The sequence below is a fragment of the Silene latifolia genome, chromosome Y, assembly GCF_048544455.1.
Source record: "Silene latifolia isolate original U9 population chromosome Y, ASM4854445v1, whole genome shotgun sequence".
Lineage (NCBI taxonomy): Eukaryota > Viridiplantae > Streptophyta > Magnoliopsida > Caryophyllales > Caryophyllaceae > Silene > Silene latifolia.
The window spans coordinates 10662833-10682104 of NC_133538.1; the positions used below are offsets into that span (position 1 = coordinate 10662833).

The 19272-nt window shown below is 37.1% G+C and overlaps 2 protein-coding genes across 2 annotated transcripts; both read right to left on the reverse strand.

The window, feature by feature from the left end:
• Positions 1-207: 207 nt before the first annotated feature.
• LOC141627589 (uncharacterized) lies at positions 208-3981 on the reverse strand. The gene is made up of 6 exons (XM_074440825.1): positions 3294-3981; positions 2613-3250; positions 2356-2546; positions 1076-1694; positions 741-1034; positions 208-696 (listed from the first exon to the last, which is right to left on the reverse strand). Exons 1-6 carry the CDS (start codon positions 3979-3981, stop codon positions 208-210), a joined length of 2919 nt encoding a protein of 972 aa, XP_074296926.1.
• Positions 3982-4041: 60 nt separating this feature from the next.
• Positions 4042-4368, reverse strand: LOC141627590 (uncharacterized). Its single transcript, XM_074440826.1, has one exon. The coding sequence runs from the start codon at positions 4366-4368 to the stop codon at positions 4042-4044; it is 327 nt and encodes a 108-aa protein (XP_074296927.1).
• Positions 4369-19272: the final 14904 nt, after the last annotated feature.

Here is a 19272-nt window from a genome sequence, read left to right on the forward strand (position 1 = left end):
TGATGAATTTTTTTTTTATGGATCATTATTCATGTGTGGTTTGCTTGATTTGAAGACCAAAAAAGAATCTTAGCTCGCCCATCATACTCATCTCGAACTCCTATTGTATAAGATTGGAGAAATATGCACATAAAACATCATTAGTTGCTCCAAAAATGATATCATCTACATAAATTTGAACAACTAATAAATCCTCTTTCACTGGTTTTAAAAATAGTGTTTTGTCAGTGGAGCCTCTTTGAAACCCATTTTCAAGAAGAACTTTGATAGTCTATCATACCAAGACCTAAGTGCTTGTTTAAGACCATAAATTGCCTTATCTAATTTATAAACATGATTAGGAAATTTACTATCTAAAAAACCGGGAGGTTGTTCAACATATACTTCCTCTTGCAAATAGCCATTAAGAAACGCGGTCTTAACATCTATTTGAAAGAGTTTGATACCCATATGAGCTGCAAAGGCAATAAGGAGACAAATAGCTTCAAGTCTAGCCACGGGTGCAAAGGTTTCATCATAATCGATCCCTTCTTGTTGATTGTATCCTTGCACCACGAGTCTAGCCTTCTTTCTCATAATTACACCTGCATCATCCAATTTATTTCGAAATACCCATTTCGTTCCTATGATGGAACGACCTGTTGGACGGGGTTCCAAATGCCACACCTTGCTTCGCTCAAACTGATTAAGTTCCTCCTGCATAGCAATAACCCAATCAGGATCAGTTAAAGCATCATTACGTTGGATGGTTCTAATTCAGATAAAAATGAATAATGAGCACAAAAATTCTCCAATGAGGATCTAGTTTTGACTCCCTCATGGATATCAATCAGGATGTTATCTATAAGATGTGAACTTTGATGCTTCCAACGTCGAGGAACAAATGTTTCTGGTTCTGGTTTAGATTGAACAGTGCTGGATTCTGTTCGATTCTGCTCGATATTCGTATTTGTAGAATGAACAGAACTGAGTTCTGTTCGATTCTGCTCAACATTTGTATTAGTCTTTCTCGAAGTATCTGAACTACTGGAAGCCTGATTTGTGCATGCATTTAACTGTCCATCCGTATGTTCACGTTCAACAGTTGTGTTGAACTATCCTGATTGAGTAGTTCTGTGTTCTGCTCAGTTCTTCCTGAATTCGTGCTCTCTTCAGCACCTGTTCCTTCTAATGATGAAGGTCCCTCTTCTAATTTAGGAGGATCGTCCCTCATAAATCCAATCTCAAAGTCATCATCATCCTGCAATTCAGCATTAAGCACGTTAGTTTCATCGAAAATTACAAGAACACTTTCTTCAAAACACATAGTTCTCTTGTTATAAACTTTATAGGCCTTGCTTTCTTTAGAATATCCTATAAAAATCGCCTCATCGCTTCTTGGATCAAATTTACCCAAATTATTTTTGCCATTGTTATGAACATAGCATTTAGATCCAAAGCAGCGGAAATGTGAAATATTTTGCTTTCGCCCATATAGAAGCTCATAAGGCGTTTTGTTATGGATATATCTAATAGCAACACGGTTACAAATATAACAAGCTGTATTCACAGCTTCGGCCCGAAATTTTCTAGGTAACTCGCTACAAAGCAACATGGATCTAGTCATGTCTTCCAATGTTCTATTCATTCTTTCCACTAGTCCATTTTGTTGCGGTGTCCTACGAGCGGAAAAGTTATGATCAATATCATGTTCCCTGCAAAATGATATATATAAACGAATCATTCTCAAATTCTCTTCCATGGTCGGTTCTAGGAGATCAATTTGTGACCAAGTTTGTTTTGGAGTTTCTTAATCAAAGCATGAAACTCTTCTAAAGTTTCACTTTTAGCATGCAAAAATAAAGTCCAAACAAACCGTGAGTAATCGTCCACTAGAACACACACATAAAGACTTCCACCTCAGCTTCTAATCCTTATTGGACCACATAAATCCATGTGAATGAGTTCTTGAGGCTTGGTGGTGCTAACGAACCTTTTAGATTTAAAAGAACTTCGGACATGTTTGCATCAAGCACAAACATCACAAACTCCTTCAATTTCAAATTTCTTAGAAGGTAGGCCTTCCACTAAATTGAGTTTGTAAAGTTTGTTTAAAGATGAAAAACCAACATGTCCGATCGTTTATGCCATAATACAGGGTCATTTTGCATAACCGACAAACATTTAATGGTTTCCCTAGGAATGCTTCCTAAGTCAGCCACATAAATGTTGTTAACTCTCTTACCTTCAAGAACAATTTAATTAGTACTTTCCTTGATTACGTAACAAAGGTTTGCATGAAACTCGACTTTATTTCCTTTGTCACATAATTGAGAAATACTAATTAAATTGTGTTTGACACCTTTTACAAGCAACACATTATCAATGGAATGTGAAAGAGACTTACTAATTTTGCCAGTACCAATTACTTCACCTTTTTTGTTGTCTCCAAATGTCACATTTCCACCATCGTAGGCCGATAAGGAGAGGAATTGGTTTCTATTACCTGTCATATGTCGTGAACATCCTCTATCATGATACCAACGGCTGCCTCCTCTCATACGGCCCTGTAAAAGAGATAAGTTAGATGATTTAGGAACCTAAACAAGTTTGGGTCCTTTCTTATGACGAACAGTGTCTAAAATATCTTTCTTAATCCACATTTTCTTAACAACTCTTATGTTTTGATCCAAATGACTTAACCGTTTTTCACAAGCATTAAATACGTGTCCTGTGTGTCCACAAAATTCGGAAATGGTATATTCAGGTAGGCTCACATACTTACGCTTGCGAAAATCTCTCTCAATGGATTTAGGTCTCTTAGCAATTTTAGCACTGGCGTCATTCTGTTTTAAACAATCAGGAGGTGTGTTTAATTTCTGTTCATGAACCCAGACAGTATGATATTGAGATCCATTTGGTCTGAAGTCAGAACGAGAGTCATAGCCTAATCCGAGTTTATTAGTGTTCTTAGATTGATTAACCAGAAAATCAAGGACCGTACCACTACCTTCCCATTTAGCAACAACATTTCTCACATTACGTAAATCGATTTCCAAATTTTCGACTTTTACTAGCAACTTTTTATTCTTATCAAGAAGAGAGTTGTAATCAACATTAAGTCTTTCAAACTTAGAACAAATCTCAGAATAGGAAGTTGAACTAGTAGCATGCATCCTTTTAATCTCATCTAGTTCCTTAGTTAAAACATGGCTTTTGCTAACAAGAGACTCCTTTTCAGCTATGAGTTCATATTGAACAGTCTGGTCGTCTGTTTGTTTTTTTAAGGTTTTTCGTATTATTTTTTAACTCACTGTTATCCTCCGCTATACTTTCAATTTCAAATTTCATGGCATCAAGACGCTTAGTTTGTTTATAACTCGTGTCCAAAGTATCATCAAGTAATCTCATAATTTTCTCCTTGGATAAAGACCTAATCTTAACTTTGAAATTAGAGAGACTTACCTTGTCATTAGATTCACTATCGGAAGCTTCTGAGTGAGCCATGAGACACCTAAGAGAATCACCATCCTTCTTCCGTTGAGATCTTCGCTTGTAGGTGGACCGTAAACAGAACTTTTCATCTTTCTCATCATTAGGAGGTTCCTCGTCTTCTGAATCAGACTCACCCCATACAGCAACCATCATTGCACGTTTGTACTCTTTCTTAGACCTTTCACGTTTATTTTTAGATTTCTCTTCTTCCCATTTGGGACAATTTCGGATCTGATGATCTCGCTCACCACACTTAAAACAACCCATTCTAGATATGGAACGTGATGAGGAAAACGAAGAAGCAGATTTTTTTGGCTTATAACTTTCGAATTTTCCTTGATTTTGCTTTCTAATTATTTTAGCAATTCTTTTAGATAGTAAGACAACTTCCTCCTCAAGATCACTCTCATTATCACTTGAAATGACATTCAAGGCTAGTCCCTTAGCTTTGGGTTTCTCTTCGGCATCATTATCAAGAGTTATTTCGTGTGCTATAAGAGATTCCATTAAAGCTTCATAGGTGAGAGTGGTTAAATCCCTAGCCTCTTCAATGGTCTTGACCTTTTGTTACCATTTCTTGGTAAGACTTCTTAAAATTTTACGGACAATGTCCTCAGTTTCAAATTGTCGACCAAGATTTGAATGTTCGTTAGTTATGTTTGAAAAACGAGAAGACATACTCTTTATTAGCTCATCCTCGTGCATTCTAAAGGACTCATATTGTTGCATTAAGAGATCAATACGTTGTTTCTTTACTTGCACAGTTCCCTCGTGGGCTAGTACTAGACTATCCCAGATTTGCTTGCCCGTTTTACATCTTGCAGTACGACTAGTTTTTGATTCGCTAATTCCGGATTGCAGGAGTGATATGGCCCTAGAGTTCTTCTCAGCCATTTTGTAATCATCAGATGTATAGTCCTTGGGTGCGTTTACACTAGACACACTATTAGCATTGGTGGTAGTGATAGCGAGGGGACCATTTTTGATGATTACCTAACATTCATAATCTGTTCCTTGTATGAAATACATCAAACGATTTTTCCACCAGCCATAGTCCGTGCCATCAAAGACAGGACATTTGACAGAATTGGAATTCAATGAAAAAGAAAAGATCAACAGATAAACTCAAAAGGATCAAACTCTTTGTGGTATGGCATTCAAGAGCACAAGGCTCTAATACCAATTGTTGAGTTTATCGATCCGGTACTTAAGAGGGGGAGGGGGTGAGTTAAGTACCCTTTTTAAATTAAAGCGAGTAGTTTGTTCATGTTCGATAATGAAACAGTATACAGGCAAAATGAAAAGTCACGGAGACTGTTCAAACAATCAGAGTTGTGCTATACTGTTGTAACTGAGCGCGTGAATCAAAGGCTACAAAATAAAACGAGAAAAGAAAAATAAACGAAACAAAAGAAGGCATGCGACACGAGATTTTTAACGTGGTTCGACTTACTATCTAAAGGTCTATGTCCACCCTCTCTCTTATTAATATTTGCTTTATAACCAAACCCGATTACAAAGCAAACAGCCACGATCAACCCCGATCGTGCGACTCGAGTACAACCCCATACCCCAATAAACACTCACTCACTCACAAAAAGAAGATTACAACACAATTTGTCTCCTTATATGGTTCAATGAGTTAGAACGATGGAGAAGAAAATTAGCCTTTTGAATATAATAACTTAAGCACACGGGAATGGTTTACAAGACACGAAAAAAATATTTTGAAAAACTGAACTTAAAAGACACGTGAAAAACTGATTTCAAGTTAAAGCTTGAAGTGCAAAGATGTAGTGCTGTATTTTTCGTGTGTCTTATTTGATATCACTGAAATTATATAAGAAGATTGTTTTGTAACCAATTTTATATTTTTGTCAAAAAGATAATGCATATATAATATTTAGAATAAAAATATTCCATAAAATAGTTTGACTTGTTTTGCAAGACAAAATCTCAAAATAATTTCAAAGATATTTTTTCTCAATAAAACTAGAAAGTTCTTATAAAATTATCTTAACCAAACTTTTATATCTCATAAAATATTTTATTCGAAATCTTTGACAAATAAAATCAGTTACGATTTTTTATTCTGTTTTGTGAACCACTCAGAGCTGAACAGTCTTACAAACTGTTCAGAACATGATCAATTGAGCTTAAGAGCTATACTCTTACATTGTTACTAGATAAGGAGCGACACTTGAATATAGCAGCTTCCATTCTCTTTAACTGATGTAGTCCTGACCTACAACATTCACATTTTTGCCAAAACATTAATTGAGAGGGAACAAAGGATTGGGAACTTGTCATCATTAAGAACTTTAGCTCAACAAATATATGTAATACTTATATATCATCTATTAATATTCGTACGTTTTATTTCTATTTTTTTTATCATAATTAAAATATCAGCAAATAATATGAAATTTATACTTTAATGATAACATTTTTTTATCACCAATCTAATTATATTATTTTCGTAATTTTTTTACGATACTTTTTTGTTAAATGAAATGTAAAATTTTTTATATAAAAATTATAAATATTAAATATAATATAGGAAATATATATTATATTCTATTTACAATAATAATAATAATAATTAAAATATTTTTTGCTATATTTTTTATATCAAAAATATTGCTTAGGATACTTTTCTAAATTAATTATTTAATTAATTTTTAATAATACAAACTCTAAGAGTCCTCTAAGACAATATTTAAGAGACTCAAATGATTTTTGTTTAATACCTAAGTTTCAAAGATTACTCCTATTTATAATGATAAGATCACCCACCTAATGGTAATCTTCCAATGTGGAATAATTCTACTATTAATATGTAATATATTCATCACACCTACATAATTCTTCAATGTGGGACAAATAACATATTAAAAACTACACCATCTTTTATCATAATTAAAATATAAGAAAATAATAATATTTCGTTCATACCATTGACTTGTTTACGTTTTTTATTTTAGCCCGTTCCGCTTGACTGTCTATGTTTCTATAAATGAATTTTTATTATTAATTAAATAATGACCCACATACCCTTATCTACTTTTATACCTTAAAGCTTTCAGTGGGTGAGTGCCAAAATATGAGGGCTTACATGAGAGTTGTGTAAGTAAATAAAAGAAAAGTAAAAATAGCCTCTTTTTTTTTTAATATTTGTGCAAAAAGTAAATGTAAACAATTTAATGGAAGGGAGAAATATTAAATAATACGAAATTGAAAAACTGATAGCATTTGGACTATTGCTTCAAAAACCCAGTTCTCAGCCAGTATGAAGGCTATTTTAACAGCTAGGGACTTGTTGCTTGATCAAACTGGCTCAATTCAGATTGCCAAAGGATTTCTGGAGTCCTGGGATGCAGGGGCCAAATTTCAGACCAGCACTCTTTATGATCATCTTTTGCAGATTCCTGATCAGGATGATTGGCATTCAATGTTGTTTCATTCTAGTATTGTTCCTAGTCACAGGCTTATTGCAATCCTTGCCGCTCAAGGCAAACTGGCTACTGTGGACAACCTACAAAACAGGGGATTCTAGTTAGCAAACAGATGCTGCCTGTGTAAACAGGATAATGAGACTCATCAACATTTATTTTTCAGATGTTCCTTCTCTTAGGCATTATGGTCTGGTCTGCAACAATGGCAGCAACTGGTTGTTCAGATTTCTGATTTGGATGCAGGGATAAAATGGAGCTATGATCATGGGAGTAGAATTGGCTTGATTACTGCCTGGTATAGGGCTACTCTTGCTGCTGCCACTTTTAGGATTTGGATTTAACAAAATGCACGCGTTTTTCAGAGCCATGAGCATTCTGTTAAGACTATAATTGATAGCATAAGTTCATAGTTTCAGTAAGGATGTATATGAGGCAGCATTCTAGAGTCATGTTAGAAAGACTTTGCTCTTAGTGAGAGCTTGGTTCACTTGAGATCTCTTCTCGAGTTGTAATCTAGTGTGATATTCTTGCAAAATTGTAGTTTTATTTCTTAATGAAATAAAATGATAAGATTTTGCAAAAAAAAAAAAAATACGAAATTTATAATCAAATGAAAGCATTTTTCGCTATGAATCCAAATATCTAAGTTTGGAAATGTTTTGCATTATACTTTTTGGTTAAATTGATAATCAAACAATTTTTGTATGTAAAATATAGCTTTGATATTAAAAATATTACATAGTATCTTTTTCATAATATTGGAAGATCTTATAATATATTTTCCAAAAATTAAAAAAGATGATGTGGACGCTCTAATATCGCTCGAAAAAGTCTCTTGTATATATATATATATATATATATATATATATATATATATATATATATATATATATATATATATATATATATATATATATATATATATATATATATATATATAGTTTTGAAAGCCCGTACTTAAATGCGGGTTAATGACTTTGATTATTTTAAAATCAAGTGATAAAACATTATCGATAAGATGTTACGATTATTATAATGACATGTGTGAAATTAAAGTGCCAATTAAATACACATTCAACAAATCAATATATATTTTGTTTGAACTATATATTTACCTTTCAAATAGTAATGATTTACTTATACATTGTCATGCTACTTGCTAGTCCTCTTTACTGTGATATATATATATATATATATATATATATATATATATATATATATATATATATATATATATATATAATAAGTACATATACGTGTTTCTTAGGTATCACGCTATAGGTTGAAAGCCCGTGCGTTGCAACGGGGTAATTAACTTAGTTATAATTATAATGAAAAAATGTTATAAGGGTTTAATGTTTACATCTTTCGTCTAATCATTTGTTTACATATGATTAAAATATCTCTTTTAAAGAAAAATAAAAGATAAATACGTTTGATGAATATGGTATACTACATTTCGTTGATACTTAACATTGAATTTGTTTAGTGATAATTTGAAATCAAGTCATCATATAAATTACATATACGAAGCATTGTTTTATTGGTACGGATATTTCTCTTTTAAAATTAAAAATTTAATTAACTATATCATTATAATAAGTAAGAGATTCCATTAAGATTTACCATTTTATCGCTATTTTTCCCACCTAAAAAAAATGTTAAAACTTAAAAAATGAAAATTTAACGTAACGTTACATTTAAAGCCTCTTATGTAATAAGTATACTACTGATGTATGTTCGTTATTTAAAAACTAGGCTTGAAAAATAAAAAAATAAATAACTTATCGCTAAACTACTAAATTTGAGTAAATAAGGAGATGATATAACTATATATAATTATATAATTGTGAAACTATCAAATTCAAAAACATAATTTTTATAAGCTTATAATTATTTATCATTTTTATAGAAAAATTAAATTAAATTTATATTCTGTTTTATTTTAGTAATCGTTTTAGGATATTGTAGATAAATTAATAAAGTGTTAGTCTTATAAGTTATATGCAATTATTGATCTTTAAAAATATAGAATAAGTATTTTCCACTAATATAATTTTTTAAATTACATAATTTTAACACGACTTTTAATATGAAATGGAGGGAGCAATAAAATGTATAAATAAATGTAAAAAGTTTTTTTTTTCTGTTGTGATTTCAATTAATGGTTAAAAATTACGATGTATTTTAGTTTCGTTTCACTCAAATGTTATTGTTAGGCCTGGAAATCCGCAGATGTCCCTGAACGATATTCTACCTCGACCTAACCATCAGGGTGTCAGGACGTCAAACTACCAGGACACAAGAAGGCAGGCGCCAGGCCATGGAGATGACAACGGTCAAAATATCAGGACGATATTCGACCAAGAGATCATATTATAGACGAATATACGCGCAATAATTGGGGCATTAATTAGAAAGATTTAGCAATTAAAGACGGCAGTTAAAGGAGTAATAATGAGCATTATTCCGGCTAATTAAGGCAGGATATTCAGCATTGATGGAGAAAGATCTAGCAGCCGTTCAGGACTTGACTATATAAAGAGCACTTAGATCATTTGCACGACATAAGACAAGATCCTAGCAACATACTAGCAATACTGAAATACAAGCTGAATTACAGATATTTTTGCGATTTATTCAATCTTACTGTTAAACATTTACCATACTTTATTCTTCAAATTTTATACCCTGTCATACTTATTCGCAGATGAATTCGAGCTAGTTAACCCTGCCTAGACCTACCCTGACCTGATTTCGCCTTGCGCAAAATCCATAAAAAATAATTGGCGCCCGCCGTGTGGGCATCTAGCTCTTTCAAATCATTTTTCCTTATTTCACAAAATTCCAAATAACCTACAAAAATGGCCCAACATACCATCGAAGAACAATTGAATGCAGCCCTCCAACAAATAGCTGAGTTGGAAAGCTTGAAAGAAAAAGTAGCCCAAACTGAGGCTTAAATCCTTCAGTTAAGTGAATCTGAGTCAGTTCTGAAACAAAAATTGGAAAAAACCCAGGGAGGAGGCTCTAGATTCCAGCCAAGAACGCCATTTGCATCAATTATCAAAGATATTAATTTCTCCAGCTTTGGGAGCCCGAGTGGCTCTAAATTCGTCAATGTAGATGGCGATGGTGAGCCAAACGATAACAATGAAAAACGTGATGAATCTGCAGCAGCCATCATAATGGCAGTGGTCCACAAAATCAAGAAGTTAAATGAAATATTCGAGAAGATACCTGGAGTTCCTGCCAGTTTAGAAGAAGCTGCCCCTGATAGCTATGCTGATTCGCCTTTTATAGACGAAATAGCAAAAGTGGACTTGCCTAAAATGTTCGTGATCCTATCTATGAAGATCTATGATGGAACTACGGATCCACAGAATCATGTGGCTCTCTATAAATAGAAAATGTTAGCTGCATCCATTCCCAGCGAGTTCAGGCAAGTTTGCATGTGTAAGGGATTTGGAACGACCCTGACCGGTCCTGCTTTAAAGTGGTACATCAACCTGCCAACTAGGAGCATCCACTAATTTGCCAACGTGATCAACAAGTTCAACCAACAGTTTGCAAGCAGCGGGGAGTTGGAGAAGCGGTCTAGTGATCTTTACAAGATTACACAGAAGCCAGAGGAGACTCTCAGGGTGTTCCTCGCCAGGTTCAACAAAGAGAAAGTGTCCATTCCCAGGTGTGACGTTGGAACAGCAGTGGAGGCATTCAGGCAGGGGTTATTATCTCATAGTGACCTGTATAAAGAACTCACTAAGTATCCCTGCTATACCTTTGAAGATGTCCAGGCCAAGACTCTCGCATATATCAGGCTGGAAGAAGACAAGCGCTATAAAGTCGGATCATCCAGCGGGCCAAAGGACTATAAAAAGAGCAATAGGAAAAGCAACAAAGGAAACAATTACAGACCTACTCCATATTCCAGGCCAGACCATTCATAAGTCAACCTGGCACATGAGTATCAAGGTAAGGCTAAAGTTTTCCCACCTACTTCTGAACACAACTTCAGTGTTAATATTGCAGGATTGATCCAGAGACTTGACAATATGGGATCAGTAGTCAGATGGCCCAGGAAGGTGGAAAATCCCAACCCTAGGAGGTACAACTCCAAATGGTGAGAATTCCACATGGACATTGGACATACGACGGATGATTACTTCACCCTGAGGAAAGAAGTGGCCTACCTGTTAAAATCCGGATATCTAAAGGATCTGATCAGGGCGAAAGGCATAAATGCACATCAGGGCAAGGAGAACTAGGAACAAAAGCAGGACCGCAACCTTCCTCCACCACCACCAATCTATGAAGTAAAATTCATATCTGGTGGATCATAAATTTGTGGCCTGACCAGTTCAGGAGCAAAGAAGATAGCCAGGACGCCAAGGACCACATCACCTTGCAAACTGGATCATGTCCCGATAATCAGTTTCAGTGATTGCGACCTGGTAGGGATTCCTGATGTTTATTATGATGGCCTGGTAATTTCTATGCAGAATAGAACCGCTACAGTAAGGAGGATCCTAGTAGATGGAGGCAGCTCGGTGAACCTAATCATGCTTGACGTACTGAAAGCCATGAATATTGGTGAAGATCAAATCACCAAGAAATCCAGCATTTTGGTAGGGTTCAGTGGAGAAACCAGAAGCACATTAGGAGAAATCCATCTACCAACCTACATTGAAGGGGTCTCATCCTATGAGAAATTTGGAGTCCTGGATTGCTTGTCATCCTACAACGCAATTCTGGGCAAACCCTGGATTCATAATGTGAAGGCTGTGCCATCAACCTATCACCAGTGTATCAAGTTACCAGCAGATTGGGGCATAGCCACAATCAAAGGAGATCACAAGATAGCCTAAGAATGTTATACAACAGCCTTGAAACCTCCAAAGGCATGTAAGTCCCTCGCATAGCAATTACCATATCCTGTCAGGAGTACTTATGTAGCACCTCCTAGAATGGAACAGATCAGGTAATCCTAGACCCCGAGTACCCTGACAGGTATGTTCTAGTAGGATCTGACGCCCCAGACTGTGTGAGGCCAGAACTGGTAAAATTCCTTAAAAATATATCATCTTGGTTTGCTTGGTCTCATTTTGATATGACTGGAATTAGTGTTGATATAATTACACACAAACTTAATATTGACCAATCTTTTAAGCCTGTGCAACAGAAGAGACAAAATTTGCACCTGAAAGAAATGCAATAATCAACGAGGAAGTGGAAAAACTTCTGGATATGGAAATGATTAGGGAAGTAATGTACCCTGAGTGGCTGGCTAACGTGGTTGTGTAGATTACACTGACCTGAACAAACCCTGCCCTAAGGATCCATTTCCCTTGCCGCATATTGATGCCATGGTAGACGCCACAACAGGGCATGAGATGCTGACATTCATGGATGCATCCAGTGGATTCAATCAAATAAAAATGCACCCTGCTGACCAGGAAAGTACTGTATTCATTATGGAATGAGGCATATACTGTTACACATCCATGCCTTTTGGTCTGAAGAATGCAGGGTAACGTACCAGCGCCTGGTCAACATGATGTTCAACGATCAAATAGGTGATATCATGGAAGTATACATAGACAACATGGTAGTAAAGTCCAAGAACGCAGAAGATCATTGATGCGTGTATTTTATAGGTTTTTACCTCATTTTTACACGCATTTCTGTACTATTTATGTGGCATCTAGCTACAAATACCCCCGAATATTCTACTTTGGTTCGTTTTGTGTAAATTGCAGGAATAAACCAAAGAGGAGATAAATCGAGCCTAAACTCGTCCCATTTACATGCATTTATGGAGAACAAGGAGCCGGAGCTTGGAATCTATCACTATGAAGATGCGCGAGCTGGTTTCGGAAGGTGTCATAGTGTCTAACGTGCCAAAATAGCTCGATCGACTACTTTTCTAGTCGATCGAATGCTTTATATACTGAAGGTTACTCGATCGAGCAGTTCCAGTATCCAATCAAGAAGGCAATACAAGGAGTTACTCGATCGAGTGGTTTATTTCCACTCGATCGAAGGGATTGTCGCTTAGTTGCTCGATCGAGTGGTTTATTTCCACTCGATCGAGTGGTTTTGCCCGTATAAGATTTTTTTCCGCCTAATTTCGTATGAGCATTTTTAATTAAGCTATGGATTAGGTTTAAGGGGGAGATTTTCGTATGCTACTAAATACAGTAGACTGCATAACTCTTCCTCATTCATTCATTACTTCACTTCTACTTTATCCCTTTTCTACTGCTTCTTCATTTTACTCTTCTTCTACTCCTTTCTACTCGGATTTGGTTTTGTAATTGGTATTATTTCTCCTTTTTATTCCTTAATCGCAATTATTATTTTGATTCTACCTTTCTCCCATTGCTTTATTACTGTTTACTCGATTTTCCATTGCTGTTGTTATTATGTTTAATTCCTATTTTCTATATGTTATTGTTGTTGATTCGATAGTAATGTGTAGCTAATTTCCCTTTGCTAAGGCTAGGGAATCTATGATTATGAAGGAATAGTAATTGCCGTATTAGGTCTTGTGCTTGTTTGGTCTCTGTTGTTAATCGCTGCCTTTAATTGTTTCTGTCTAATTGGTTCGACGCAATTATTCATTTTATCATAGTAAACCTTGACCTAGACCGGAAGGTTGGAAAGGGCGAGACTTGTAGCGAACATTAGGGCATTGTAGTGAGGCCGGAAGCTAAGGTATTTGTGCCTTAGGGCGAATTGAGACCGGAAGGAGATATTCACTGCTCCTCAGACCATACTTGCATTGACCTAAGACCTAGATTGCTTGACTGAATGATCATGGTGAACCTACTATCTTAGCTGCTTTCCCTTTATCTGTTTAATCCTTTTTCTCTGCCTTTTTCTCTTTCTCATTCTCATTAGTTTAGAACAACAACCCAATTAAAACCCCCATTTTGGTTACCGTGACGAACTTAGACAAAGCCAACATTTTCCCATTTCCCTGTGGAGATCGACCCGACTTCCCCAACTATATTAGTTAGAGCCAGTTGGTTATTTTTGATAGGTATACGACAGCCCTGTCAATCATATGAAGCATTTGGAAGTAGCATTTGATATATTGGAAAAACACAACATGAAGCTCAACCCTGCAAAATGCCACTTTGGAGTCTCTGCAGGTAAGTTTCTTGGTTATATGGTGACAAAAAGAGGCATAGACGCCAGTCCGGAACAGTTAAAAGCTATCCTGGAACTTTAGTCACCCAAGTCTGTCAAGGATATTCAGAAATTGACAGGCCGGGTAGCTGCCCTGAACCGATTCATGTCAAGATCCTCTGAAAGATGTAAAACATTTTACAACCAACTCAGAAAAAATAAGCAGTTCCATTGGACAGATGAGCATGAAGCAGCCTTTCAAGACTTTAAATCATATCTATCATCTCCACCCTTACTGGCTAAACCAGAGAAGGGGAACCTCTGTCAGTATACTTATCCGTCACTGACACAGCAGTCAGCGCAGTCCTGGTAAAAGAACAGGAAGGCCAACAACATCCTGTCTATTATGTAAGTAAAAGCCTGTTGGATGCTGAAATAAGGTATGGATTACTTGAAAAATATGTTTTAGCTCTAATTATGTCATGTGCCAAGTTACGTCCTTACTTTGAATGTCACCCCATCATAGTCAGGACCCAACTTACCCATAAAAGCTGTCCTACGCAAGCCTGAATTGTCAGGTAGGATGGCCAAGTGGTCGGTTCAGCTTAGTACATACGATATTTCCTTTGAACCCAGGACAGCGATTAAATCGCAGGCCTTAGCAGACTTTGTGGCTGATTTCAGCCCTAACCTGGAACCTGGCCTGAAAAATGAGGTTAATCAATTAGAAAATAAGACCCCAGACCAAGAATGGACTTTATTCATAGATAGGGCATCTAATGCCGGGGGACAGGGTTAGGATTAGTGCTTAAATCGCCACAGAAGGACATGATAGCCCAGGTTATAAGTTGTGAGTTCAAAACTACCAACAATGAAGCAGAATATGAAGCTTTGATAGCAGGCTTAAAGGTATGTCTAGACTTCGGTGTTCAAAACCTAAAGGTAAAAACTGATTCACTTTTAATTGCTAATCAAATAAAGGGAATTTATACGGCCAAAGATGCAAAAATGATTTCGTATTTAGAATATGCAAAAAAACCTTACCGCTAAATTTGCTTTATTTGATATAGATCAAATATCAAGAGACCTGAACACGCAGGCTGATGCTTTGGCTAGTCTAGACTCAAATTTTACCCCTACAGTCTTCGACAAAATTCCAATGTTCATTTATTAGAACCAGCTATCAGTAAAACCGAACAGGTCAACCCTGTTAATCGAGATAATAATTCTTGGACCAAACCTTATTATGATTGGTTCCTCCAAGGAATATTACCTCAGGGAAGGCATGAAGCAAGGGCTTTTAAGATCAGAGCTTTAACCTATGCTATTATCAATAACACTTTGTTCAAGAGATTGCAGGCAGGACCATACTTGAGATGCTTAGAGCCTCATGAAGCTAAACAAGTGCTTCAGGAAATACACGATGGACACTGTGACAACCATAAAGAAGGAAAAAGCCTAGCAAGTAAAGTACTCAGGACAGGCTACTATTTGCCAACACTGAGGGCTGATTGCCTGGAATACTGTTCAAAATGTGAAGCCTGTCAAATTCATGCACCAATAATACATCAGCCATCTAAACTTCTTCACTCAATTTATGCACCCTGGCCATTCATGAAGTGGGGCATGGATATTGTAGGAAAGTTGCCTATAACTCCAGGACAGAAAGTATTCATGTTGGCTATGACTGATTACTTCTCTAAATGGATCGAGGCTAACTCTTTCAGGCAGGTAACCGAAAAAATATCCTTCATCAGACCGAATATTATTTGCAGATATGGAGTCCCATCAGAGATAATATGTGACAACGGAACCCATTTTGTGGGGAAAAAGACTAAAGCATTCTGCCAAGAGTGGAATAATAACCTGGTACCATCAACCCCTGGATATCCAAAAGCTAATGGCTAGGCTGAATCTAGTAACAAGGTAGTCATAAGCTGCTTAAAAAAGAAACTGAAGCGAACACGAGGCAGATGGGCTGAAGAACTTCCATTAGTGCTATGGGCAGACAGGACAACTTCAAAGACATCAACATGCCAAACACCCTATTCTTTGGTGTATGGCTGTGAAGCTGTCATCCCTGCACAAATTCGAGTGCCAACATCAAGATATAGCCTGAACAACATTGAAGCAAACAGAAACCTGATGCAAGACAACCTGGTCCTGACAGAAGAACTGAGAGACGTTGCCAAAATCAGGATGGCATCATACCAACAAGCAGTAGCCAGAACTTACGATAAAAATGTCAGAATTAGAGTCTTCAGGGAAGGAGACCTTGTCCTACGAAAAGTTTTTCCAAACAAAAAAGAAAAATCAGCAGGCAAGCTTGCCCCTACATGGGAAGGCCCTTACTTAATTGACTCAATCGTCGGACAAGGAGCATTATTCCATGTATAAAATCTATGTCAGGCCCAAATCAGGTAAAAAACTATACCTTTAATATAAGTGATTCAACCTGATGTGCTATCTGAAAAATTACGTGTTTCATATATGCTCTATGTGCAATCCATGCCTATATTTGCAACTAACCCAATTTCTCTTATTTTTGAATCCTGAACAATTATATGTGATAAATGTTTATATGCATAAATATTCAGGATTGAGGGCTACTCTACTGTACATCAGTTTTTAAAACAAATTTTTGCACTTAACTGTGCCTAACGAGTTGGTAACCATCACCGGATACAGTAAATGTCAGGACCAATCAGGCATGAAATAAATGCCTGACCTGACTAAATTTACTGCACACATCTACAACCGGCTGGACGCAGCAAGACGGTGTAAGGGTGTTTTATCCCGACCATCAGTCTAAATGCCCTCCTGACAGGTCAAATACCAAGCCCTCCAGCCAGACAGGGGGACATAAGCCCTCCAGACAGGCCGGTTTTCCCAGCCCTTCAACCACTATGGCAAAAACCATACATGGTTGAATTACTTACGTTAAGCTTTAATCACAAAACAGGTTAACAAAGTCATAATTTTATCAGGTCGACAGGATTGGAAGGACAAGGCTCACAGGTTCAAAGAAAATAAAAAAACAACAAAGTATCAGGAAATAAGCAAAATAAGCCAGTAAAGGCCATTACCATAATAAAGCCCTTACCCCCGGAGGCAAAGGCACCAAAATATTCGTCAAGGCCAGGAATAACCTCCCTGACCCACCCAAAAAACAAGAAAATAAGATTGTTTGTTCAGGGACATCCCCTTTGGATGGGCCAATACCATCAAAGAAACTTAAAATTACTGCTCCCCTTTGGAGACAGCGTCAGCACTTTCACTTTTGGCCTGATCAGCCTCAGCATCAACATCCTGCTCCCCTGGAGAATTGACTTCCTGTTCATTGCCCATGTTATGCAGGTTAGGATACTTAGACGCAGCGAAGGCCATCTCAGCTTCAGGGTTCCAATTTTCCCTGGCCTCTACAGGCTCCGACATAGCAGCCACTTTCCCCTTGATATAAAAGTACAAGGAGGCATCATCAAGCTTGAACTCCAAATCATCCCTCTCTAGGGTAAGTTCCTCATTCCTGTCCAACGCCTCCTGCAGAAGTTTTTTGCTTGAGCCTGCCTCACCCTTGGCAGCGTCCCTCTCAACCTGCACCTTCGCCGAATCGCGACCCTTGCGGCCAGTCGGCCCGAGCGAGAATCCGATTCGGACTTGACTTAGCATCATCAGATCTCATAAGATCAATCCTGGCCACCAAAGAAGTAGCCTGATAAGCGTTATAGAGACATGCTGCAGCACCCTGAACAGAAACAAGAATAGTATAAGTATTATGTCATAATAATAAACACCTCTAAGTAAAAAATATATACACATATTACAAAATACATATAATAATAACAAAAACTACATACCTCTCTCACAGCAGCCAAAGCACTTGCCAAAAGACTGACAGAATGATCTACTGAAGCAACTAGCTGGGTAGCAGACTCAATAGGATCAAGGGTGAGCATAACATCTGATTTGGAAGCAGCATAATCCCTGATCTTCTCCTTAGCAACCTCCACATTATCTACCCTAGCTCGCCCTGACTGGGGCAGACAGATCGACCTCCTCCACTTTCCTCTTATGGGCTGCTAAACTTGTTTCAACAGGGGCAACAAGAGTAGCAGAAACCTTGGGAGTAGCAGGAAATTCAGTTAAATCAATGACAGGTTCAGTATCACCACCTTCCTGGGAACTATCCTCCTTGACCTTGGCCAGCCTGGCAGAAAGGTCAGCCATACCAAACCTGGCAAGGCGAGTGGATGATCTAGTAGCTATAACACGGAACACTATATTAGCAATAAAGACAGGCTATCATGAAAAAGCCAAAATAAAAGAAAAGAAAGAACAAAACAGACTTACTGCCTGAAGTAGAAGCACTGGCAGCTTTTGAATGCTTTGGCACTCTGGCAATGCCTTCAGTCTTCAGGCATCGAGGGACATGACCAGCCATACAACAAAGAGGCCAGGTCCTTTCCATTTGAGGAATAGCAAGAAAAGCGGAAATATTTGCAGTAGGGTACTCAATTTCAGTAACCCAATCATCAACTGTGCACAAAGAAGGTATAACTCGATTTAATTTATTTATTTTAAAACTAACGAATAAACATGTAGGATAAAAGGAAAAGCCAGAGTAATCACCACCACACAAGCATGATAGGTTAAATACGCCAGATTAGGGCCCACGGAATTAGTCGTGATAAACATGTACCCAGCAGCCCAGTTCTTGTCATGGCCGCTAGCCAGATTGCTGAGAAGAGGAGTAGTAGAAGGCCTGACTTTGAAACTTATGCGGCCAGGGCTATTGGTCTTGACAGCGTAGGAGGCTTTCAAATCTTCAAGAGAAAAAGAGATATTATGTTTTTTTCAGAGATATTCAACAGAGCAAACTACTTTCCACACCATAGACATCAGCTGATAAGAAGGCACACCAATTTCTTTGATGACGCCCACCATAACTGGAGAGAAAGGAAGCTTGCAACCAGCCTTGAAGGCCCAGTCATGAATACATAACCAACCAGGACATGCCTAGGCAGGCCTGACAGGGGAGTTTTTAGGGATCCAGACTTCAGAATCGGCAGGAATAATTCCCTTATCCTTCAACACCTTTTCAAATTCAGGTTTTAGACGATTTGAAAGTGACTGATCATCTTTCAGAGCTTTTGTGGGTTTGAATTCAAATTCACCATGGAAAATTGAAATCATCTCGAGTGGAGAATCA

Coding starts and splice junctions, on each gene's coding strand:
- LOC141627590 (XM_074440826.1), bottom strand. CDS start 4,368: ATGGCTGAGAAGAACTCTAGGGCCATATCACTCCTGCAATCCGGAATT.
- LOC141627589 (XM_074440825.1), bottom strand. CDS start 3,981: ATGGAATCTCTTATAGCACACGAAATAACTCTTGATAATGATGCCGAA. Junction 2,547..2,612: donor AGAAAGATATTTTAGACACT/GTTCGTCATAAG, acceptor TCTCTTTTACAG/GGCCGTATGAGAGGAGGCAG. Junction 1,035..1,075: donor GTTCAACACAACTGTTGAAC/GTGAACATACGG, acceptor TGCACAAATCAG/GCTTCCAGTAGTTCAGATAC.